Source organism: Galeopterus variegatus, unplaced genomic scaffold (genome assembly GCF_000696425.1).
Source record: "Galeopterus variegatus unplaced genomic scaffold, G_variegatus-3.0.2 Scaffold779, whole genome shotgun sequence".
NCBI classification, from domain to species: Eukaryota; Metazoa; Chordata; class Mammalia; order Dermoptera; family Cynocephalidae; genus Galeopterus; species Galeopterus variegatus.
In genome coordinates, this window is record NW_007726890.1 from 49,635 (window position 1) to 74,324 (window position 24,690).

At 41.1% G+C, this 24,690-nt stretch overlaps 1 protein-coding gene across 3 annotated transcripts in view; it reads right to left on the minus strand.

Moving 5' to 3' along the window:
- UTP14A (UTP14, U3 small nucleolar ribonucleoprotein, homolog A (yeast)) overlaps positions 1–13,437 on the minus strand; it is a 23,320-nt gene extending 9,883 nt beyond the window's left edge. Inside the window, exons 1-6 of one of the 3 annotated variants that reach the window (XM_008572386.1) lie at positions 12,804–13,437; positions 11,482–11,557; positions 10,594–10,664; positions 9,952–10,016; positions 7,817–7,959; positions 7,366–7,521 (exon numbers count right to left, since the gene is read on the minus strand). In XM_008572386.1, coding sequence (XP_008570608.1) covers positions 7,366–7,521; positions 7,817–7,959; positions 9,952–10,016; positions 10,594–10,664; positions 11,482–11,557; positions 12,804–12,829 — 537 coding nt within the window. In that variant the 5' untranslated portion in view covers positions 12,830–13,437. Of the gene's footprint in view, positions 1–7,365; positions 7,522–7,816; positions 7,960–9,951; positions 10,017–10,593; positions 10,665–11,481; positions 11,587–12,803 lie in introns of those variants that run through there. The other 2 variants (XM_008572385.1, XM_008572387.1) reach the window with 2 other exon arrangements.
- Between the last annotated feature and the right edge of the window lie 11,253 nt (positions 13,438–24,690).

The following is a 24,690-nucleotide window of genomic DNA, read 5'->3' on the forward strand; positions in this document are numbered from 1 at the left end:
CGGTACGGGGGCGACACTGAGGTTTGCGATCCGTTGCCGGACACGGAAAAAGACAAAAAGGGGAAAAAAAAAAAAATATGACCTTCACGTAATTAGCCTGCTTCCTGACAGTTCAAATTGAACTCCCCTCATTTTCTAGCTTTGGCTACAATTCCTCAGTTTCCAGTTAATTTTGCATGCTAGGTAGTGTCTATATGTATGAGACAAATGGACTGTGAACCAATTATTTCACACGTCCACAAAAGCCCCTGTTTGCTGCTTGGCTGATATCATGAGGCTGGCTAAAATAATCAGGCCAATCATGCTATGGGCTACTTCGGTGAGGCACAAAGACAGCCCTATTAGAACACAGCCAGTTTCAAACCTCACACACATATTATGTGTGGTTTTCTTCAATAGCCATATACATAATGGTCAGTATTAAACTTACAAATATCTGGACAAATGCATAAACACACATCATCACATGTTACACGGTGCTATTGATTTAACCATAAACCTATTCTACTGAATAGTAAAGGTACATGTTCTTCCATTTTTAGTATTTGTAGTAGTGATCAATCACAGGCTACAGAGTGATTTATACTACAATGTTGTAATCTCCCTTCAATTCAATTCACAAACATTTATTGATTGCAGATACATTCCAGGCACTTGTGTGGGGTGCTAGGAATACACAATTGATTAAGATAGTCCTGTCCTCATAGAGCTCGTAGCCTTTCAGAGCAAAGAGACACATACACCACTAACAACGTTATGTTAAATGTTAACGTTTTAAATGTTATTCCATACAGGTAATCACAGAGGAAGGAACTATTAATTCTGATTAGGAGGTGGGTTAGGCTTGGGAAAGGAAGTTTCTTTTAGAATTAGGCTTTGAGGCCTAAGTATGATTCTGTCAGGAGGGGAAAAAAAAATCCAGAGAGATGAGCATAAACAAAAATAGAGATAAAGGGAAATGAGTGGTATGTAAGAGAACAATGTGTTGTCCAGCATAGCTAAAATGCTAGGTGCTTTTATTTTATTCCGTAAGTGGAGAGCCTTTGAAGGATTTTAAGCAGGAGAGTGACAATTTTGTGTTTCAGAAAGAAAATCCTGGTGATTATAGAGGATACATGTAAAGTTCCAAATGACAGGTAATGAGGGCCTCCATTAGGGCAGTGAAAATGAAAACATAAAGGGAAAATGGATCCAAGAGCTATTATGGAAACAGAATTTACAGGACTAGCCCACTGTATGGGCTGGGGCAGACAGGAAGTTAAGGGACAAGTAGGAATCAGATGACTGAGGTTTCCAACCTCAGTGAATGGGGTAGAGAGTTATGCTGTTAACTGAGTTACAGAATGAAAGTAGTGGTACAGGTTTTGGAAGTCTGGGGAAAGGAAATGTGAAGCTTGCTTTGGACTGTGCTAAATTTAAGGTGCATATGAGTGACTCAGGTGCTGCTAGTTATATGGAATATGGGACTGGAGCTCAAAAGAAGGAATTAGGAGTGATAGTGAAAAGTCATGGGATTTACAGAGTAAGAACAAAAAGGACTAAGAAAAGTCAGAGAGAGAAAAAGCCAGAGAGAGAAAATTCTGGAAGTATGTCACAGAAGACAAGGGTGGAGAGTTAAGAATGTGATGCTGGAAAGAAAGAACACAAAGCCTAGAAAAAAAAAAAAGAGTCACTAAGAGGGCTTGGGATTTGGCAACTTGGGTGCACCTCACTAATGAATGCCCTTTGAGTAAAGTTTCAGTAGGGCCGTAGGGGAAGATGAGAGTAGAGGCAGTAGTGGAGACCAGCTCTTCCCAAAGCATGTTCCTCATCAGAAAGCAGGATTTTTAAAGGATGACCCGTAAGGGGATCCTAACCCTTGACTTGGTGTTGTCAGCACCACGCTCTCCCAAGAGAGCTAACTGGCCATCCCTATATAGGGATCTGAACCCGTGGCCTTGGTGCTGTCAGTACCACACTCTCCCAAGTGAGCCAAGGGCTGGCCCCCAATTTATTTAATTTTTAACAAAATCAGTTTGCATATCCTGGGTTAGATTAGGTCCAACAGGTGTATTTGCTATCTTTTCATAGCCTTTAAAATGCTAGTGTACATTGTGACTCTCCAATCTCCAGGAAGGGCGTGCAGCATTTTCTAGCAATTGAACCCCCACTGCCCTTTCTGAGGGCATATTGAGAGACTAAGGTTTTCAGGAGAACACTTTGGGAAATGCAAGTGTAGAGTGAAATTAGAGGGAAGGAGAGAGGGGGTGGAAAAAGTTACCTTATGTCATTTCTAGCACTGCAGTTTACAAATGCTTTCTCATACATTATCTCATTTAATTCTCAGCTACAGTTAAATGAATTTTTAGGAAGCTGGTCCAAAACTATAGTGCAGACTTTTGATTCTCAGTCTCCAGAAATCCTAGTATACGGTAGTCCTTGGTAATTTGCACTCTAAGTTCTAAGGAGAGAACTGGGAATTGCTAGCCAAAAACAACCCCCTGAACTAAGCACTTCCTTATTTCTCTGTGCCATAGTGGCCTAATTTCTCAAAAATAAATCTTATAATGAATGAAAAGCACAGTATATTCAGTGTATAGCATCTGAGCCCCACTCTGTCTTGAAGAGGTTGTGCCAATCTTAGTGTAACCTCCTCCACCACCATCTCCTCATTAAGAGCCAACTCAGCACGTTCCTGCTATCTCCAAGATTACACTATCATTTGAAAACGCAAAGTGCAGAACAGTGTGTAGTAGCATACTTCTACTTTTTTGATTAAAAAAGGAGGTAAATGAAACTCTTAAATGAAACTCTTAAGTCAACAACAACAAAAAACTTACAGAAGTGATTACTTCTGGGTAAGTATGGAGGTAAAAATGAGCAGATGAGGCATAGGGGTGGGGTCAGACTTTTCACTATGTATCTTCTATATTTTTAATTTTTCAATCCTTCAAATTGTATTACCTCTTAAACTTTTTTTCCTAAAGTCTCCCTTCATCCTGCAGCCACACTTTAAACCTGATCTCTTTTTCATGTGGAAAAGGAAGCATCCTAGAAAGAGAATGGTAGTGACTTCAAAAACATTATCAGAAACAGAGCTTATCCCCATAATAAGCCACCACTTGCTCATTTTCTAGCGATTGCAGCAAGCAATGTTTGTTCTGATTAGCTTTAATTAGCTTAACTTCCCAACACGTAAGACATCATCATTCCTGGATTTTTAGAAAACACAGAGGAGAAGCATAAAGACGGCATCTATTCATGGTTCCAGCACTGCTGTTTTTGACTATTTTTCTTTTTTTTAAAAAAATTATTTTATTTATTGAATCAAAATCGATTATACATATTTTGGGGGTTGAACATTGAGATATGTTGATTAAATCAATATTATTAGCATTTATATTGTTACAAATTCTAATTATTCTTTATGCCCCTTGTCCAACCTCTCCCCTTCCCCCATTCCCTCCCCTTCTCCACTATAATTGCCCTAGATTTCTTCTCTCCTTCTGAAAGAATAATGGTTACTCTGTTAACTTGTTGCCTAGATGACCTGTCCAATGCTGAGAGATGTGATCAGGTCCCCCAATATTATCATAGAGCAGATGCTTCTTCTGTTACTATGAAATGGGCTTTGTGGAAATAGACATCCTCTTCTTTCCTTTGTCTCTGCTGGTGACTCTTCTTGTGTGAATGCACTCCAGTGGTTGGCGGACCATCTGCGTGGTGGCTGTGGCGGCTAGCTGCTTTTGCAGCAGCCATGGTTATTGTGGTGGCTATGGTGGGCCACCCACGTGGAGGTGCTATTTTTGGCGTGCTCCTTGGCACTGGCTGTATGCCTGGTTGTGGGGTGTGTTTGGTCCCCTTCTCCATGCCTCTGGTCCCTGGGCAGGTGCCCAGGCCCCAAGGTGCTGGTGCCATGTACCTGGTTGTGGGAGAGGGGTCCAGTCCCCTTTTCCATGTCCCGGGTCCCTGGGCGGGCCCCGAGGTACTGGCACAGTGTGCCTGGTTGTGGGAGGAGTGTCCAGTCCCCTTCTCCATGCCTCAGGTACCCAGGAGGGCCCCAAGGTGCTGGCGTTTTGTGTCTGGTGTGGGAGAAGGGTCCAGTCCCCGTCTGCATGCCTCTGGGCCGGGCGGGCCCTGAGGTGCTGGCACGGTGTCCCTGGTTGTGGGAGAGAAGTCCAGTCCTCTTCTCCTTGCCTCGGGTCCCTGGGTGGGCCCCAAGGTACTAGTGTCGTGTGCCTTGTTGTGGGAGGAGGATCTGGTTCCTGGCTCCATGCCTTGGGTCACTGGGTGGGACCCAAGGTGCTGGCTTGGTTTACCTGGTTGTGGGAGAGAGGTCTGGTCTTCTCCATGCCCTGGGTCCCTGGGTGGGCTCTGAGGTGCTGGCATTGTGTGCCTGGTTGTGGGAGGGTGGTCTGGTCCCCTTCTCCATGCCCCGGGACCGTGGGTGGGTCCTGAGGCGCTGGCTTGGTCTGCCTGGTTGTGGGAGAGGTCGAGTCTGCTTCTACATGTCTCAGGTCCCCGGGCAGGCCCTGAGGCACTGGTGCAGGGTGCCTGGTTGTGGGAGGGAGGTCTGGTCCCCTTCTCCATGCCCTGGGTGTGTTCCGAGGTGCTGGCATGTTGTGCCTGGTTGTGGGAGGGGGTCCGGTTCCCTTCTCCATGCCTTGGGTCCCTGGGCGGGCCCTGAAGCACTGGCGCAGTGTGCCTGATTGTGGGAGAGGACCAGTCCCTGACCCCATACCCCGGGTCCCTGGGCAGGCCCCAAGGTGCTGGCGTGGTGTGCCTGGTTGTGGGACAGAGGTCCAGTCCTCTTCTCCATGCCTTGGTTCCCCAGGCAGGCCCTGAAGTGCTGGCTCAGTGTGCATGGTTGTGGGAGAGAGGTCCGTTCCCTTCTCCTTGCCTCGGGTCCCTGGGCAGGCCACAAGGTGCTGGCATGGCATGCCTGGATGTGGGAGGTCTGGTCCCCTTCTCCATGCCTTGGGTCCCTGGGCGGGCCCTGAAGCTCTGGTGCGGTGTGCCTGGTTGTGGGAGAGAGGACCAGTCCCCTTCTCTTTGCCTGAGGTCCCTGGGTGGGCTCTGAGGTGCTGGCATGTTGTGCCTGGCTGTGGGAGAGAGGTCCGATCCCCTTCTCCATGTCCTGGGTCCCTCAGTGGGCTCCGAGGTGCTGGCATGTTGTGCCTAGTTGTGGGAGGGTGGTCTGGTCCGCAACTCCATACCCTGGGTCCCTGGGTGAGCCCCAAGGTGCTGGCTTAGTGTGCCTGGTTGTGGGAGAGAGATCCAGTCCCCTTCTACTTGCCTTGGGTCCCTGGGCAGGCCCCAAGGTGCTGGCATGGTGTGCCTGGTTGTGGAAGGGGGGTCCAGTCCCCTTCTCCATGCTTCAGGTCTCCAGGCTGGCCCCGAGGCACTGGTGCAGTTTGCCTGAAGTGGGAGTGGGGTCCGGTCCCCAGATCCACGCCTCCAGTTCCCAGGCAGGCCCCAAGGTGCTGGTGGTGTGCCTGGGCTGGAACTAACTTTTTTGTCCTTTGCTTCTAACACGGGGGAACTTCCTGTGGGAACCAGTATTTGAGCTGTGTGGTTGTTTAAATTGCTGCTTTGCTGCTGTTTCCCTAGGGAAGGCTTTTTGTGTGGCTCAGGGTTTAATGGTTGACTTATAGGTACTTCCGGCTCTCCAGAGATCTGGTGGATCTGTGTTCTGTAGAATCTCTGATCTGGGCCTGAGTTTTTCATCAAACTGCACCCCATGCAATTCTGCATTCCTGACCAGTCTCCTCTGAGTGGTCCTGTGCTGAATGAGGGGCAGATCAGCTGTCCTTGCTGTGTCCTAATGTTCCCCTGGTGGGCACGTCTCTCCCACCACCTGTGCTGCAAACACTTCCCATGGGATGGGCCCTGCCCAGGTCCCTTGTGATGATTCACCGGCCTCTGAGTGGCTCCCCTTTTTCAGATGTTCTGGCTCCTCGCTCCTGCATGGGTCCATGGGAACCCTATTAGTGGTCTTGCTGTCCTGGGGGCCGCCAAGGCCCTCTTCTCTCCGGCTGCCTGCAAGCAACTCCATCTGAAGGGCACAGTTGTGGCTTCTGCCATCTCCTGCTCCATGCGCTTATCAGCTCGAGCCTTAAAGCAGCTGCAGCCCGAAATGCTCAGAGCAGCTTTTTCTTTCTCTCATCATAGTTTCTCCCGCCTTCATGAACTCCGTAGGTCTCTCCTCCTCTTCCCCTGAGCTCCAGTGGCCCCGGTTTGGCTGATGTTACATTCTCATAGTTGTAAATTTGGTTGATTTGTGGGAGAGAGTGATGCTGTGGACCATCTATTCCGCCATCATGATTGGATCCCCCGACTATTTTTCTACTTAAGACAGATCATTCCATTATAAATTCCCCACCAATTGTGTATTGGAAAAATAGGGTAGATGTTATAATACAATTGTTTACAGTCTAAAAATTGAGACCTTAGGGACTAACACAGGATTACCAACTTTTAATTTTGCTAAGAACATAACTAGCATTCCACTTCCAACCCCATCATTTACTAAAACCATTAATTCATAAAAGAAAAAAAAAATATTTCAACACTATTAAATTGGAAAGAATAACCTCATAATAAAGAAGGTCTGGCAACATTACACCCACCAAACATATATTCTTACAATTTTCCTTTTGTTTCAGATGGATAAAAACTTTGTCAGGGGTCAGTGTTTGGGAAACCCAGCCCTAAAATCTGTCCCACTCCCCCCACCCTGCCCCTCCCCTGGTGGCTCAGAGTCATGAGTTACTAGCTAAAGTTCTAATCATTACCAGTACTATGTTATATTTTATTTTTTTTTGGTGGCTGGCTGGTATGGGGATCTGAACCGTTGACCCTGGTGTTATAACACTGCGTTCCAACCAACTGAGCTAACCAGCCAACCCCAATATGTTATATTTTAATGTCGTATTACTTTTTTTTCCTATCCAGAAGCTCCTGGTATTCCTTTGCAAGCAGACTTTTAGTTCTGTTCATATATCCTCACTAGGGCATCATTAACGCTACCAAATTCTTAATTTTTCTAGGATTAGAATGTGGCTTTAAATGCTTCTTAAAAACTGGAGTATAAGAAGGAAAACATTCCTATGTTCCCTCTATACTGGCAATCAGATGTTTAAAGACAAAAACATGGCAATAGCCAAATACTTTATAATACAAGCAAATGAAAAGTGACTACAGTTACGGGATTGGCTGTTGCATGACTGGCAATGAAGATATGCTACCCCCTTTCTCACCACTAATCTAAAATGACTTGAGCTGGGATTTAGTCTTTACCGTCCAGTCAGATCTACTGCAGGCTCTGAAATCTCCCAGTTGCACAATCTCACCTTTCAAGGTTCAGTTTCATTTTGTTGTACTCACCTTCCAGCCACTGAGCACATGTTCAATGGGAGCAAAGGCTGAATGCTTCCTGTCCAGGGGAAAAACCAGCTGCTTTGCTCGTCGATTCTTCTGAACAATAGGGTCCCATTTGGAGAGGGCTTGTGAGGTTTTCCTGAATGCTACTTCTCTGTGGATCTGAAGGAAAGTACATAAAAGGAAAGAGCCATGAGAGGCATCAAACTCAAAGGACTAACAGGAAATCAGAAGGCAATGTTTCTTAGTCTAAGAATCAGGATGCTAGAGATTAGCTCCTGCTTACTTCTCAGGATTACAGTTTCCCCTAGGTTACTTTTAATCTTGTCCATGGTGAAGAAATCACAACTTCCCCTTCCTCCCATTTTCAGGCCTTTCCCCTCTTTTTCTTTTATTACCCTATTTTCCCTTGTCAATTCAATTTCTTCCTGTTAATGAACCACTTTCTCTATCTTACCCGTTCAACCTCTTCTTTATTAAGGGGTAACTCCACAGTTGTCTTTGATTTGACTCTATTGAGTTGCTTTTTCACAATGGCCAATGAGGATGAAGTTTTAACAGGCTCAAGCAGATCTGAAAGGACCAGCTTTTCTCCTGATCCTGTAGAAAGGTCACATTTTCTGGTCAGACTGAGAAGTGAGGCAAAATTTCAATATAATTAATACAGGGAGAAGCCTCAGTAGAAAACACTGGTAGACTGGCAACCGTGCAGGGAAACAGGAATAATTCTTTTGCTTCAATCTCCTGTTTCTAGCCTTAGTGACACCATCACTGAGACATGGAAAAGAGAAAAATATTTATTCAAAAAACAGTCATTTGCTTTTCTCCTTGTCTTTCCGATTCCAATCTTGCCTCACTGCAATTCATTCTTCACAAAGTAGCCAAAGTGATCTCTTGAAAATGCCAATCACAGCATGTCATGATCCTGCTGAAAATCCTCCAATGGTTCCCCTTTATACTTGGAATCTCATCAACCTAAAGGACATAGCCCTAAGGGTTCTGATCTGTCTCCGTCTTAAACCTCAAGTCATTTCCAACTTCCACTATGCTCTAGTAACATTGGCCTTCTTCCTATTCTTCAAAAGGGCTGTCTGTGTGTTTCTTCCCAGGAGCCTTTGCACTAGCAGTTCCCTTGACTGGAATGCCTTCTGCCATCTTTGCATGGCTGACTTTTCTTGCCATTCAGACCTCAGCTTAAATTTTGCTTCTTTGGGGACCTTCATGAACAACCAGTCTAAAGTAGCCACTAATGGGCTGGCTGGTTAGCTCAGCTGATTGGAGTGCAGGCTTATAAGACCAAGGTCACAGGGACTGGATTCAGATCCCCATACTGGCCAGCACCCCCCCCCCCAAAAAAAAAGTAGCCACCTAAGTCACTTTATTGCATCATCCTGTTTTAATTATCTTCTTGTCTCCCCCTACTACAATGTAAGCCCCCTGGGATCATATCTTGTTCTCTACTGTAGCCTTGGTATCTAGAACAGTTCCCCACACTGATATATAGTAGAAGCATAATAAATAGCTGCTGAAAGAATAAGCCTGTAATACATTGTTAAACTAGTGGTTACTACAAAAGCAAAACTCATTCAAGCCACTTAAGTTGTGAATATGGTGAAAAAGATTTGGCATCTTGACTTAGTATCTGGTTAAAATCCAAACTCTGTCACTTACTAGATCAGGTATTTTTAATAGAGGTGATATTGTCCCCTCACCTCCACCCAGGAGGTGAAAATTGGTCCGTGTGTGTGTTGGGGGGGGGGGTCCGAGGGGGTGTTTGAAAAAAATCTTAGATATTTCAAAGATTTGTGTCCAAGGCTCAACTCAGTCTAACAAAATCTTATTCTTTATTTTTTTTATTTTTTTATTTTTTTTTGTCTTTTTCCGTGTCCGGCAACGGATCGCAACCCTCAGTGTCGCCCCCGTACCGGACCGGGACCGGCAACGGGATCGCAACCCTCGGTGTTGCCCCCGCGCCTCGCTCAGCCAGTGAGCGGGAACCGGTCTGTATGTGGGATCCGAACCCTTGGCGGGAGCGCCTCCGCGCTTCCCAAGCGGCGCACTAGCGCAGTGCGCCACCGGGCCGGCCCAACAAAATCTTATTCTTTAGTATTTGATTGGGGGACGGGGGTTAGGGAGGCAGTGAGGGGAAAAAAAAAAAGTCTAAAAAGTCTCCTCAGGGGAGCAATACAGAAAAAAAGGTTGAGAAACATTGTACTCAGTGAAGTCTCTTAAGTAACTTGATTTTCTGAGCTCCAGCTGAAGAGACTATCTGCCTGTCCTAACTCAAAGTGTTGTGAGAGAAGTATGACTAATTTAGTTAAGAGGTAGCTGTCTTCATTCACATTGCTCTATTCCAGAAGTATCTCAAACTCCACAGGAGACCTTGATTGTAGTCTTCTAGGCTTTCTTCTAGAAATGTTGGAAACTAAAAGGCATCTACCCTTCTTCACCTCTCTCACAGATAAGTATTTATGGTATAATTCATTAACCACATCAAAAACAGATCCTGTGGGGGGCGAGGGATGAGGAGACCAGTATGCTTTTGGAACCCCACAAACTCCATGCATAGATATCTTCCTTTGTTCAACTTACCTTCAGAACTAACATTGAACTCTGATACCTTCAGACTAGCCTCAGATCTCTCAGCCAATTTGCGCCTGAAATTAGACAAAACAATATAATAGGAATGGACCCACTTTGCAGGGGAAACAAACACTTCTTTCTTTAAACAAAGCTTTGCTTTCATGTACTTGTCTTCTAGGGTCAGGTTTTGTCACAAAGCAACCAGGAAATCTGTTCTTAACCTGGATTTGGTAGTCTAGCCCTCATCTCTCTTTATGAAGACTCAGCCCCTAAAAAATTCAAGGTAATACAAGGTAGGCATAGTGGAAAACATATTGGACTTGGATTCAAACATACCTGGATTTGAATCCTGGATCTGCCATTTATGAGCCAGGTGATCTTGGGGATAAATCAATTTTTCTAATGGGGATAAGCAATTCCTACTCAATGCTTCAAAGTATTTTAAGTGTGGATTAAGTAAGAACTCAAATATATGAAGGCCCAACACAATAATAACAGTAAGGATAATACCAGCTAACAATTATATAATGCTTATTATATGCTAGGCACTGGTGCTAAGATCTTTATATTAGGCCCTTAGTAAATGTTAGTTGCAGAGAAGTCTCATGGAATCACCTAGTTATAACCTGCTCAAACTGACAGGAATGTTACCTATTCTTTCCATCAAGGGAGCTGATTGCTTCTAGAAGCTTTTGATGCTTTCTCTCTCCATCACTGTCCCCCTAGATACAGAAAAGAAAAAAAAAAAAATCAGAATGAAGAGGGGAGAAAGACAACATAGAAATTGAGGCCCATGTAAAATCTTTTGTTCTTTTGGTCAGTGGAACGGGAGAATCAGATGAGGTCTGGTGTGTAAGCAGTCCAGCTCAAACTAAAAGAATTGCTTCAAAGTCCAAACTCCCTCATTATAAGGAACACAGATCCTTAGTAACTGAGGAGCTAATGCCATGCCTCTGTTCTAACTTGTTTTGGGAAGAAAAGGGCTTAGAATGATGTTTCTGTATAGAATATATAGTGTGATCTGACACAGAACCCTGACATATAGTGTAAGTCATAGGCACAGTTACCAAGGTGGCTTTTCCTAGGAAGAAAACAACAACCAGAAAACTACAAAAGCAAACAAAAACTCTTTTTATGAAAACAGGTGCTCTGTGTACCACCCCCACCCCCAGAAAAAAACAATTTACGTAGTTTTGTCAAGTGAATAAGGAGCTGGAATTCCTACAGCATCTGTTGGAGTTCCAGCTTAAAATATATACCTACATTTCAGTCAGATAATTAAATAACTCTCTACAGAAATCCAAACTTGGGAAATGGGCAATCTTATAATGAGGACCATATGTTTTGGTCTTATAAACTATACTTAAGCAACCTGAGGACAGTGACTGTAATTGATATAGTTTTCAAATTCCGACAGCACTTAATACAATATCTGATACGTAAAATACTAAATAACTGTAACTTATTTGAAAGACCTGGACAAATACATACAATGTTGCCACCCCTCTCCTTTCCAGGAATGTCTACCTTGTAACTCACCTCATCTTCACTGGCGCTCAAGGGGTAGTTTTTTGGCAAATCCACTAGTTCTTCCCGTTGGCTCAAAGCCAGAAGGCTGTTAAGAGGCAGCAGAGAAGTATTCATTTGAAATACTTTTATTCTATTATATTAAAACAATCTCTAAAACATTATAACCAGTTTTCAGCACAGAACAGCCCTATCCTTTGGAAGAGGCACAAACCAAGCAGTGTGAATGCCTTCGGAAATATTTCAAGATGTTAAATTTATTTATTCAGGCGGCTGGCTGGTAAGCTCCGTTGGTTAGAGAGCAGCCTCATAACAACAAAGTCATGGATTCGGATCCCTGTACCGTTCAGCCACCAAAAACACCCCACAACACCACCTACGCTCTAACCAACTGAGCTACCCCGCCAGACCTAAGACGTTAAATTTTGACAGAAGACAGACATCATCTCCAAGGTGAGCAGTGGATGGTGATACCCATACACAGCCGCGTGAAAAAGATCTAACACTTCAGTGATTAGCACTGCATTTCTCGCTGACCTATAGGAAACTGTAAAAATGGCAGATCGACGCCACTGCTGGGCCTTGAGTCAAGGCAGTTTCATGATGAATATTTCTAAGCATCCTGCACACGTCAGACACCTTGATAGGTGCAGCCTACTCAAAAGTGTAGACTTTTAAATCTTGACCACTTGTTCCCAGAAATGGGAAAACAGGGAATTGGTCGAAAGTAGTTGAGTAAGCCATTTTTCCCTGGAGCTTGCTCGGGAAAGTAGGAACTTAACTAAGGAGACTGGTACCCAGAAGCAAATGATAGAATCTGTTACCTAACAGTATATATTGGCATTTGCAAGGTAAATATTACCAAACGGACTGTACTTAGTTCTCCTATTGGAAGGAGAGAACATGAAACATAAGAAGAGCAAAAACTTCGTGGATGAGTCCAATCAGCAAAGGTTTCCAAGATGCGAAGAGTTTATCACGCCCGCACCGCCTGCGCGGAGGGTTAAAGCGGGCCACCGCAAAGGCAGAAATAGAGGTCACGTGACACGGAAAGTGAAACATATTAACTTAGCTGGAGAAGGAGAAGCCGCATCAGGACCAACAAGGATGTGGCTAAGGAGCGGAGGCGCTGATGGAGCGAATTAAGTTAAATTAGCAGTCTTTAAAGGATGGATCGCGCAAATTGTAACGAGTTGCAAAGTGCTGGGAGAGGAACCACCACCGTCTGTCAAAAGGCGGCTCCCACTTCCCAAAGGCGGCTCCCTCTTCCCAAAGGCCAGAGAATCCGTCCCTCAACCAGACCCAGAACCCTTTCTCCCGTCTTTACCCCTCACCTCCCAGCATCCCGGACCGAGCTCATCTCAGCAGCCTCCTCCTCTCACATGGATTGAGAGCGGAAGCCGAAAAGAGAGCAATTTCCGTACCGGCCCCAAAGCCATTTCTGCTTCCGCCAATCGCGCGAGACAAGTCACGTCATTTCCGCTCCGTACAAGGCTTGTGAGGAACTAGAGCAGCTGCCGGAGGGACCTCGGGAAAGCGGGGAGGCTGGAGATGAAAGGCCTGTTAGCGGGCGGGGCTTTGTTATCCTTACCCCTCCGCCTTTCTCTGGTGTTCCGATGTCCCTCCTCCGGCCCCTGGTTTCCACGCGGCTCAGGGTAGGTGAGCTTAAGGCGGGGGTGCTGTCAGAGCCGGAGCCTGAGCCTTCGTTTGTCCCTGTCTAGCCCAAAAGGAAAGACTTCAGCGCCCTGCAAGCCCGCCACCGGCTAGCTTGAGGCTTTATTAAACGCCTGTGAAGCATTGTGCCGGACCCCAGCCATGCGATGGGGAACAAAGCAAGTTTCCTCCCATCTTACGGAAAAATCCTGTGCCCCTGAAATTGCAGCTCTATGTTGCTCTTTTCCTGCATAACGCAATTTCATCCAAGAATGGACTTTGTCAACGGCTACGTCCTTACTTCCCATCAACTTTCAAGAACTTTTTAAAACTAAAAAATGTAGAAGAGTAATACACGAAAACATTCTTGTCGTTTATTCTTTTAAGCCATTCCCAATTTGCCTTTGCCCCAGCATTCCACTGAAATTGTTCTGGGCAAGATCATCGGTGACACCCGAAGTTACTAAATAAAATGTATACTCAGTCTTTGTTTTCCCAGAATTTTGTGTGGTATTTGATACTGTTGGTTTGTTTTCTTATTCATTCAGGAAATGTTTTTGACCTCTAGGGATTGTGGATACATTGGTGAACAAGCACATATGTCTCATGGCTTCATAGAGTTTACTTTCTAGTGGGAGTAAAGACAATTTTGCTGTTGTTGAAAGTCCATCCTGGGATTCCGTTATGTCACTCTCTCCGGCTATCTAAGCTTTCTGACCATCTTTCTCAGTCTTCTCTCCTGGATGCATTTAATGTACTTATTCCCCAAATGATGATGTTTCCCAGAATTCTGCTCTCAGCCTTCTTTGTTTATTCCGCATGCTCTTCCTAAGTGTAATTGTCTTTAACACTTGAATGAGAACTCCAAAATCTACGCCTCTAGCCCAGATCTCTTTCTTGAGCTCCTGACTAGTATCTCTGATTGCCTCCTTTTTGTCCCGCAGGCACATCAGACACGAAGTGACCAATAATTTCTATCTTTTCCACCAGAGTTCTCCTGCATTTCCCATTTTTATGACTGACCCATCAACTACCCAGTTAGTCAATTCAGAAGTCTGAGAGTCATCTTAAATGTGTCTCTCCCTGTGCTCCACAGTTGTTTCCACTACTCAGTTTCACTTACTGAAATTCTCGAATTCAAGGGTACTTCAAAAAGTTTGTGGATTAATGGAATTAAAAGATAATACAAATCTTCATGAACTTTTTGAAGACCCTTTGTATCTCCTTACCTTTTCATCATTATTGCCATTGTATTAGTTCAGACCCTTGCAATTTCAAGCCTGTGGTATTGTAGTAATCTTGTAGAAAAGGGGAGCATTATAGAGTATTGACAAAGGTCATGAGTTTAGAAGCTATACTCTCTGGGTTTGAATCTGAGCTCTATCACTTACTACCTTTGTAATTTTTATTTTCAGCTTTGTAATTCTTGAGTAAGTCACTTAACCTCTCTGTGCCTTTGTTTCCTCATCTTTAAAATGGGGATGATAATACATAGGATAGTTGTGAGGACTAAATTAATATACATAAAACAGAATAAATGGAAAACTCTTAGAATACTACCTGTCACAAATTAAATGTTCAGTAATGTTAATTATAATAACAATAATGTTTTACTGGCATTTCAGTCTTAGTTTCTCTTCATCCAATCATGTAAGTTGGACCACATCATGCCCCTGCTTAAAAGATCCAAGATAACATAAAAAACTCTTTAGTCCTTGTCAACCTCTTCATCCTCTTTGAATCGCTTGCCACTTCCCTCAAGGTATTCCAAATTATATTTTTATGGACAGATGATGTTTTCTTAATCTTATATAAAGTATGAATAAAAGCATTTTAGAAAACATTGAATTTTTTATTGATCTTTATTCAAGCTAAGTAAAGACAGTGTGTTTGCTATGCAAATGCAGCTTTGAGATAGATCCCCTAGGAACTACTCCTTCACAGTTTTACCCAGATTGCTGCCCCATTTCCTTCTTATGTGAAATTATGTAACAGTCAATGCAATTTTTTAGCTGAGATCTAAAGGATGAGAAGGAGCCAGCTTTGCAAAGAACTGGGGAAGAGTGTTCAGGGCAAAGCAAACAATGTGTACACAGACCCTCGGGTTGGTAAGAACTTGTTATCTTAGCAGCTGAAAGGCCAGTGTTGCTGGATCATGGTGAATAAGAAGATAAATAACAGAAGGATGGTATGGTGAGGTGCAGGTAATGTAAAGCCTCCTAGGCCAAGGTAGAACTTGAATACTCTAAGTGAAATGGGCTACAAATAAAGGGTTATGTAGGAGAGTAACAATCTAAGTTTTAAGAAAGTCACCTTGGCTGTTGTGTGGAGAATGGATTGGAGGAAGGCAAGAGTGGAAGCAGGGAGACCAGTCAGGAAGCTATGGTGTAGTACAGCAAGGGATGGTGATGGATTGGAATAGGATGGTGGCTGTGGAGATAGTCATTGATGGGCCCATCAGTGGAATGTGGGAGGTAGGGGAAAGAGAAAGCCTAAGTTATTGGCTTGAATAAGTGAGTGAGTGGTAGACTACTGAGATGGAGAAGACTAGTGATGGAGGGAACAGATTTGGGGAATGAGGCTAAAGGCTCGGTTTTGTACTTTTGAGGTTTGAGGGTGAGATACTCAAGTGGAGATGTCAAGTATATAGATGATATATTCCTATAAATTTCTATATTTATAATACCTATAAATCGTGAAAGATAATTAAAGAACATTTGATCTTGATTAAAGCTATTAGTGATTATCAGAAGTATGTTTATGTTTCACCTGACTTACATTTCACAAAAAAGACCCAGGCTCAACCAAAATTTGCAACATAGCAACAATTGTGATTTCACCATAAGTTCATAACTTTCTATGCCTTGTAGTATCTAACCTAGTACTTGAACATAGTAGGGACTCAGTAAATGGTTTTTGAATTAAAAAGTGAATAAAGTCATAATAGTTCCATGCTACTCATTCTCATAAGGGATCCATAATAATAATTTGTACACAATTTTAGAATTTAGAGTTCTTTCACATCCATTATGCCATTTAATTCTTTTTAATTTTAAGATATTTGTGGATTCACATACAGCTGTAAGAAATAGTACACAGATCCTGTGTATTCTTTACCCAGTTTCCCCTAATGATAACATTTTGCAAGCTGTAGTACAATGTTACAACCAGGATATTGATATTGATACAGTCAAGTTACAGAAAAATTCCATCACCACACGGATCAGTCATGTTGCTCTTTTGCAGCGTACCCACTTCCCTCCCACCCCTGCCTCCTCCTTAAGTCCTGGCAACCACTAATTTGTCCTACATTTCTATAATTTTGTCATTTCAAGAATACTATATATATATATATATATATATAATTACATATAAAATCATACAGGATGCAACTCTTGGGATTGGTTTTCTCCACTGGAGATTTATTCAGGTTATTTTGTGTATCAATATTTCATTTCTTCTTTTTTATTTAAGTGTACAATTCAATGGTTCTTTGTATATTCACAGAGTCATGCAACCACCACCACAGTAAATTTTAGAACATTTTCATTATCCCCAAAAGAAACCTTGTACCCTTTAGCCATCACCTTCCATAATTCTTCCTCCCAGCTCTAGGCAACCATTTATCTATTTTCTGCATCTATAGATTCGTCTATTTTGGATATTTTATATGAATGGAATTGTACAATATGTAGTATTTTGTGACTGGCTTCTTTCACTTAGCATAATTTTTCAAAGTTCATCCAAGTTACTGCGTTTATCAGTACTTCCTTCCTTATTGTTGAATAATCTCCCATTGTATGGATAGACCACATTGTATTTATCCATTCTTTGGTTGATAGACATTCAGGATGTTTCCACTTTTTGGCTGCTATAAATAATGTCGCTATGAACATTCATGTACAAGTTTTTTTATGGACATAGTTTTCATGTGATTTAATTCTTACTGTAGAGTGAACATGGCAAGAATCACTATCCTTATTTTACAAACGAGGAAACTGGTTTCTAGAGGGGAGGGGAGATTTGTCCAAGGTCACATAGCTAGTAAGTGGCAGAGCCAGACAGAGTTTGAACCCTTAACTTCTGATTCTGACTTCAGTGTGCTTTCTCCTACATGACAGCTGATTCAAGCTAAACATAATCTGAATGGCATTTGTTTCTTTTTACACCCCCATCTGTCACCCAAAACCTTAAGATACAGCAAGGGGCTTAGAGTTAGTGTTGTACTGCTGCTGGCTCATCCCAGCTCCCAAAAGCTGATTGTCACAATTTCAGTAACTACCTGAGCTGGTTGATTTCAGGTTGATAAATTGAAATTGGCCATGGTGGAGTATTTACACCATGGAAATCAGTGTGCTACAGATCAGTATTACCTCCTCCCACCCCCCAGCCTGTTAAACATTTGTCAATACACCAGCGCTTAGAATAAATGATTTTGAAAGTTATTTGACCTGTGAAATAAATAGTGGTTATCTATGTAATTCATACAAATTTGGCCAAATAGATAAATCCTATGCTCATGTAGAGCAGCATAAGTTAATAATGGTTAACATACAGCAGTATTTAGAAATACAGGAAGTTAACATGTTGACCAAAAACTTCTGAGAAGGGATTTTGTGGATGAGCTATACATTGTGGACACATAGTCCCTCTCCATAGTGAGTTTAGAATTGCTGACTTTTACATGATTAAATTGTTAAGATGTCAGAGATAGGACATAGTGAATGATTATAAGATTATTATCATAATCACCAAATCAAAAAGCGTTAACCTGAGATAAGCCATAAAATTGAAAAAGGTACTGTTCACAATAATTATCAACAATATGGTATAATAAGAAAATATTTGATTAACCTTAATTCTTAGTTTAGTTCCGGTCTTTATGCTGTATTGCTATATGTATTCCATCTATACATTTTGAACCCCAATAAGACAATGCTATAATTTTGGCTTTAAAAATTTCAGTGTGAGGCTGGCTTGTTGGCTTGGTTGATAAAAGTGTGGTGTTGATAACACCAAGGTCAAGGGTTCGAGTCCCTGTACTGGCCAGCCATCAAAAAACCCCCCAAAAACAAACAAACAAAAACCCCAAAGTATTTTAAGTAAATTAAGAGGAAAATAGTCTTTTCTCTTTACCTAGTTATTTATCATTCCCAATGTTCTTCATTCCTTCCTGAAGATTTGACTTTCTTTCAGCCTTAACCTTTTGTAGGTGCTCTGCTGGTGATGAATTCTCTTAGTTTTTGTTTATCTGAAAATGCCTTCATTTCACCTTCATTTTCTTAAAAAAGACAACTCGAGATATGATCCACATACCATACAATTCACTCATTTGAAGTGTACAATTCGATGATTTTTAGTATAATCACAGATGTGTGACCATCACTGCAGTCAGTTTTAGAACATTTTCATCACCTCAAAATGAAACTTCATATTCTTCAGCTATTCCTCCATTACCCCTATTCTTGCACTCACCACAATCCTAAGCAACCACTCACCTACTTTGTCTATATAGATTTCCCTATTCTGGGCATCTCATATGAATGAAATTATATACTATGTGGTGTTTAGCATCTTTCACTTAGCATGATGTCTTCAAGACTTATCCATGGGGTAACATGTAACAGTACTTCATTCCTTTTTATGGCCAGATAATATTCCACTATCTGGAAATAACACAATTTGTTTTTACATTTGTCCATTGATGGAATTTTTGTTTTTTCCCCCACCTTTTGGCTATTATGAATAATGCTGCTATGAACATTCATGTAAAATAATCTGTTCCAGTTCTGTTTTCAACTCTTTTGAGTATTGCTAGGTCATATGGTGACTCTATGTTTAATCATTCGAGAAATTGCCAGACTGTCTTCCAAAGTGGATGCACCATTTTACTTTCCCATTAGCAGTATATGAGGGTTATGATTACCTTCATTCTTGAGGGATATCTTCCCTTGATATAGAATTTTGGCTTAATCTTTTTGTTTTTTAAAATTTCTTTTAACACTTTAAAGATGCTGTTCTGCTGGCTTTTGATCTCTATAGTTCTTTTTTTTTATTGTGGTAAAATATACAAAATACAAAATTTACTGTTTTAACCATTTTTAAGTGTACAGTTCTGTGGCATTAAGAACATTCACGCTGTTGTGCAACCATCACCACCACCCATCTCCAGAACTTTTTCATCTTCCCCAATTGAATGACTTCTATAGTTTCTTATGAGAACTGAACAGTTATTCAAATTGCCATTCCCTTGCATGCAGTATGTCAGCTTTCTCTGAATGTTTTAAAGATTTCTCTCTTTATTATTGGTATTCAGCAGTTTGACTGTCATGCACCAAGGCATTTTTTTATCCTGCTTGAGTTTCATTGTTTATTGACCCTAGACATATATAACTTTCACCAAATTTGGGAGTTAATTTGCCGTTATTTCTTCAAATTAAATTTGCTACACCTTTGCCCACTGAATTGTTTTGGCATCTTTGTTGAATATAAATTAACCATAAATGTGTGAGTTTATATCTGGACTCTCAATCCACTCTCATTGATCTATTTGTCTATTATCATACCATAATTATGCTGGATTTTTTTTTTTGTAGCAGCTGTACATCTGTGCTGTTTTGATATCTGTATATTTGTAGCTTTGTAGTAGGTCTTGAAATCAGATAGTGTAAGTTCTTCAGCTTTATTCTTGTTTTTCAAAAATTGTTCTGCCTATTATAGGTATTTTTTTCCACATTAAATTTTAGAACCGGATTGTCAATTTATACACACACACACACACACACACACACACACACACACACACACCCTGCTTGAATTCTGATTGGAATTAATTTAATGTATAGATAAATTTGAGGAGAATTGACATCTTAACATTGAGTCTTCCAATCTATGAACACAGTACAGTTCTCCACTTATTTACATATTCTTTAATTTCTCTCTACGGTGTTTTGTAGATTTCAATGTAGAATTTATACATATCTTTATTTAATTTGTCCCTAAGCATTTTATATTTTTTGATGCCGTTGTAAATGGTATTTTGTAAAATTTCATTTCTATTTTTTGTAGCTAGTATATAGAAGTACAATTAATTTTTAAATATCGATCTTGTGTCCTGTTATATCACCATATTAATTAACTACTTCTAGTATTTGGTTTTTGTAGTTTCCTGAAGATTTCTTTTTTTTTTTTAAAGATGACTGGTAAGGGGATCTTAACCTTTGACTTGGTGTTGTCAGCACCACGCTCTCCCAAGTGAGCCAACCAGCCATCCCTTTATAGGGATCTGAACCCGTGGCCTTGATGTTATCAGCACCACACTCTTCCAAGTGAGTCACGGGCTGGCCCCTTCACTGAGGATTTGTAACGTAAACAATCATGCCATCTATGAATACACACAGTTTTATTTCTTCTTTCCTGATCTGGATGGCTTTCTTTTCCTTGCCTTATTGCCCTGGTTAGGACCTCCAAAACAATGTTGATTTGAAATGGTAAAAGCAGACATCCTTGCCTTTTTCTCATTCTTTTGGAGGAAAGCTGCAATATTTCACCATTAAATATCATGTTAGCTGTAAGGTTTTTCATAGATTCTTTTTATAAGATTGAGGAAGTTATTTTCTATTCCTAGCTTTAATTTAAAAAAAATTTTAAAATATCATGAATGGGTGTAGATGAATGTATAATTTAAAAAAAAATCATGAATGGGTGTAGATGAATATATATATATATATATATATATATATATATTTTTTTTTTTTGGCTTAAAAAATAGACATTTATTCTGCTCACAGTTCTGGAAGTCTGAGATCAAGGTGTTGGCAGGATTGGATTCTTCTAAGGCCTCTCTCTTTGCCTTGTAGATGAATGTCTTCCTCCAGTGTTTTCACATGGTCTTTCCTCTGTGTGTGTCTGTGTCCTAATCTTCTCCTAAACTTTGAGTTGGCAGCTGGTGGCCCAAGAAGCAAGGGCAGCAAATCCTCTCTGGTGGCAGGTGGTTTCCACGGATGTGTCAATATCCAGTCTTCAGGGCGAGTAGGGACAACAGTGGCAGTGCATCCCAAGGGCAACTTCTCAGGTTCCATGCCCTGGATGATGGTGTTGGTGTGATCTCTGCTATCCAGTGTCCAGCAGTTGTGATGCTTTGTCTCCACTGAACTGATTTGCACTGTGGTCCTGGCTGTTGACTGGCCTTGTTTATTCCTATTCCTAGTTCATCACTGTGGTAGATAGACTTCCAGGACTGCTTTTGCTACCACTTCGCTGTGTAAACCTATGTGACTCATGTTTCCAGCCTCTTGCACAGAGGGGTTTGGTCTTACTCTAGCATGACTAACATTGGTATAATGTTCCTTAGCAGGAAGTCTGCTTTTTTGTCTTTTCTTTTTTTTTTTTTTTTGTCTTTTTTCGTGACCGGCAACGGATCGCAACCCTCAGTGTCGCGCCCGTACCGGACCGGGACCGGCAACGGGATCGCAACCCTCGGCGTCGCCCCCGCTCCTCGCTCAGCCAGTGAGCGGCTGGTCTGTATGTGGGATCCGAACCCTCGGCGGGAGCGCCGCCACACTTCCCAAGCGGCGCACTGTAGCAGTGCGCCACCAGGCCAGCCCGGAAGTCTGCTTTTTTACGTGGCTTAGCCACCTTGCTTCATGCCACCCCATGGTGAAAGCCCTTGAATGTCCTTTTCTTCAATAAAATGGTTTGTTTTAAAGTGTTTCTTCCTGTTTTGATGTACTCAGTTTTGAAAATGTACATGGTTCCAGGCCTACAATATATATATTTTTGTTGTTTTTTTACTTTATTCTGTTAAAGTGTTCAATTACATTGATTGATTAAAAAAAAATTTTTTTTTGGCAGCTGGCCAGTACAGGGATCCGAACCCTTGACCTTGGTGTTATCAGCACTGTGCTCTAACCAACTGAGCTAACTGGCCAACCCCACATTTATTTATTTATTTATTTATTTATTTATTTGGTGGCTGGCCAGTATGGGGTTCTGAACCTTTGACCTTGGTGTTATAAGACTGTGCTCTAACAACTGAGCTAACTGGCCAGCCCCAATTTTTCAATGTTGGACCAACTTTGCATTCCTGGGATAAATCCTACTCGATCATGGTAAATTAGCCTTTTTATATATCTCTGGATCTGATTTCCTATATTATAAAAATGTATTAGTACATTATTATTAACTAAAGTCCATACTTTATTCAGATTTCCATTGTTTTAACCTAAGCTCCTTTTTCTATTCCAGAATTCCATCCAGGATATCACATTACATTTAGTCATCAGGTCTCAGGCTTCTCTGGGTTGTGACAGTTTCTCAGACTTTCCTTGTTTTCAATTACCTTAGTTTTGAGGAGTACCGGCTAGGTACTTTATAGACTTTTCCTTTATTGGGATTTATTTGTTGTTTTTCTCATGAATAGACTTGGGTTATGGATTTTGGGAGGAAGACCACAGAGGTGAAGTGCCATTTCACCCCATCATATCAAGAGTACATTCTATCAACATGACTTATCACTGTTGATCAGGCCTTGATTATTGGCTGAGGTAGTGTTTGTCAGGTTTTTCCACTGTAAAGTGATTCTTTTTCCCTTTGTTTTTCATACTGTACTCGTGAGAAGGAAGTCAGTATGTACAGCTCACACTTATGGAGTGAAGAATTACACTCCTCCTCCCTGAGGGCTGAGTGTGTCTACACAAATTATTTGGAATTCTTCTGCATGTGAGATTTATTTCTTCTCCCTCATCTATTAATTTATGCAGTCATTTATTTATACCAATATGGGCTCATGGATATTTATTTTATACTTTGTATTATAATCCAATACTTCTTTATCTTGTTGCTGAAATTATTACAGCTTTGACCATTGGGAGCTCTTTCTGTTGGTTCCTGTGTCCCTTTAACATACTCTCATCAATGCAGTTTTGTTTCATTTTGTTTCAGTACTTTCTTACTTTTCTGACACTACAAGGTAGTATAGGTTTTGTAGATTGCCCCAGTCCTAAAAGCCATTTCTCCAAGAAGCCCTGGCTCCTTTTATTGGAGAATGGTATTAGAAACCAAGCTAGATGTCCTGCTTTTGTTGTTCTTTTTTAATATATATTTTTTGTTGTTATTTAGATCCTTTGCATTTTCATATGAGTTTTAGAATCAACTTGTTAATTTCTTTAAAAAAAAAAAGCCTGTTGGGATTTTGATTAGAGTTCTGTTGAAACTGTAGATCAATTTGGGCAAAATTGCCATCTTAATGATGTTGAGTCTTCTGAAACATAAACAGGTATATCTTTCCATTTATTTAGGTCTTCTTTAATTTCTGTCATTACTATTTCATAGTTTTTAGGATATAGGTCTTGCACATATTTTGTCAGATTTATTTCTAAGTATTTTTTTATGCTATTTAAAATGGTATTGCTTTTTAATTTTCAATTTCCAATTGCTCACTGTTAGCATATAGAAATGAAAATGATATTTGTAGATGGATCTCTTATCCTGCAATCTTTTAAAGGTTGTTTATTAGTTCTAGTAGCTTTTTTGTAGATTCCATACAATATTCTACATAAACGATCATGTCATATGTAAAAAATAGTTTTATGTCTTCCTTTCCAATCTTCTTGGCATTCATTTTTTTTCCTCCTTATTTTATAGCATTGTCTAGGACATTTACAATGTTTTTTTTTTTTTTTTTTAAAGATGACCGGTAAGGTGATCTTAACCCTTGACTTGGTGTTGTCAGCACCACGCTCAGCCAGTGAGCGAACCGGCCATCCCTATATGGGATCCGAACCCGGGGCCTTGGTGTTATCAGCACCGCACTCTCCCGAGTGAGCCACGGGCCGGCCCCTGCTGTACAATGTTGAGCAGAGGGGTATGAGTGGAAATTCTTGTGCTGTCCCTGATCTTAGGGGAGGCGTTCAGTCTTTCATTATTAAGTATGATCTAGCTGTACATTTTTTGTAGATGTCCTTTATCAAGTTGAGGAAAATCCCTCTCTATTCCTAGTTTGCTGAGAGTTATTATTAGGAATACATTTGAATTGTCAAATGCTTTTTTGTGTCTATGGAGATGATCACATGATTTTTATATTTTAGTTTGTTAATCTGATGAATTACATTGATTGGGTTTCTAATGTTAAACTAAGTTTCCATTCCTGGGATAAACCCCACTTGGTCATGATGTATCATCCTTTTTATATATTGTTGGATTTGATTAGCTCAACTTTTGCTTAGAATTTTTTAAACAGCTTTGTTGAGATATAATTCACATACCACACAATTCACCCATTTAAAGTGTACAATGTAGTGTTTTTTAGTATATGGTTTAGTAAATGGTTGTACAGCCATCACCATATTCAATTTTAGAACATTTTGTTCCCCTCTAAAAGAATCTCTGTACCCATTAGCTGTCATTCCCTATCCCCTTGCCCCCAGCCATAAGCAACCACTAATCTACATTCAACTCTATAAATTTAACTATTATGGATATTTCATATGAATGGCATTTTGTGAATGGATTTTTTCAGTTAACATAATGTTTTCAAGGTTCATCTATGTTGTAGCATGTATTGGTAGT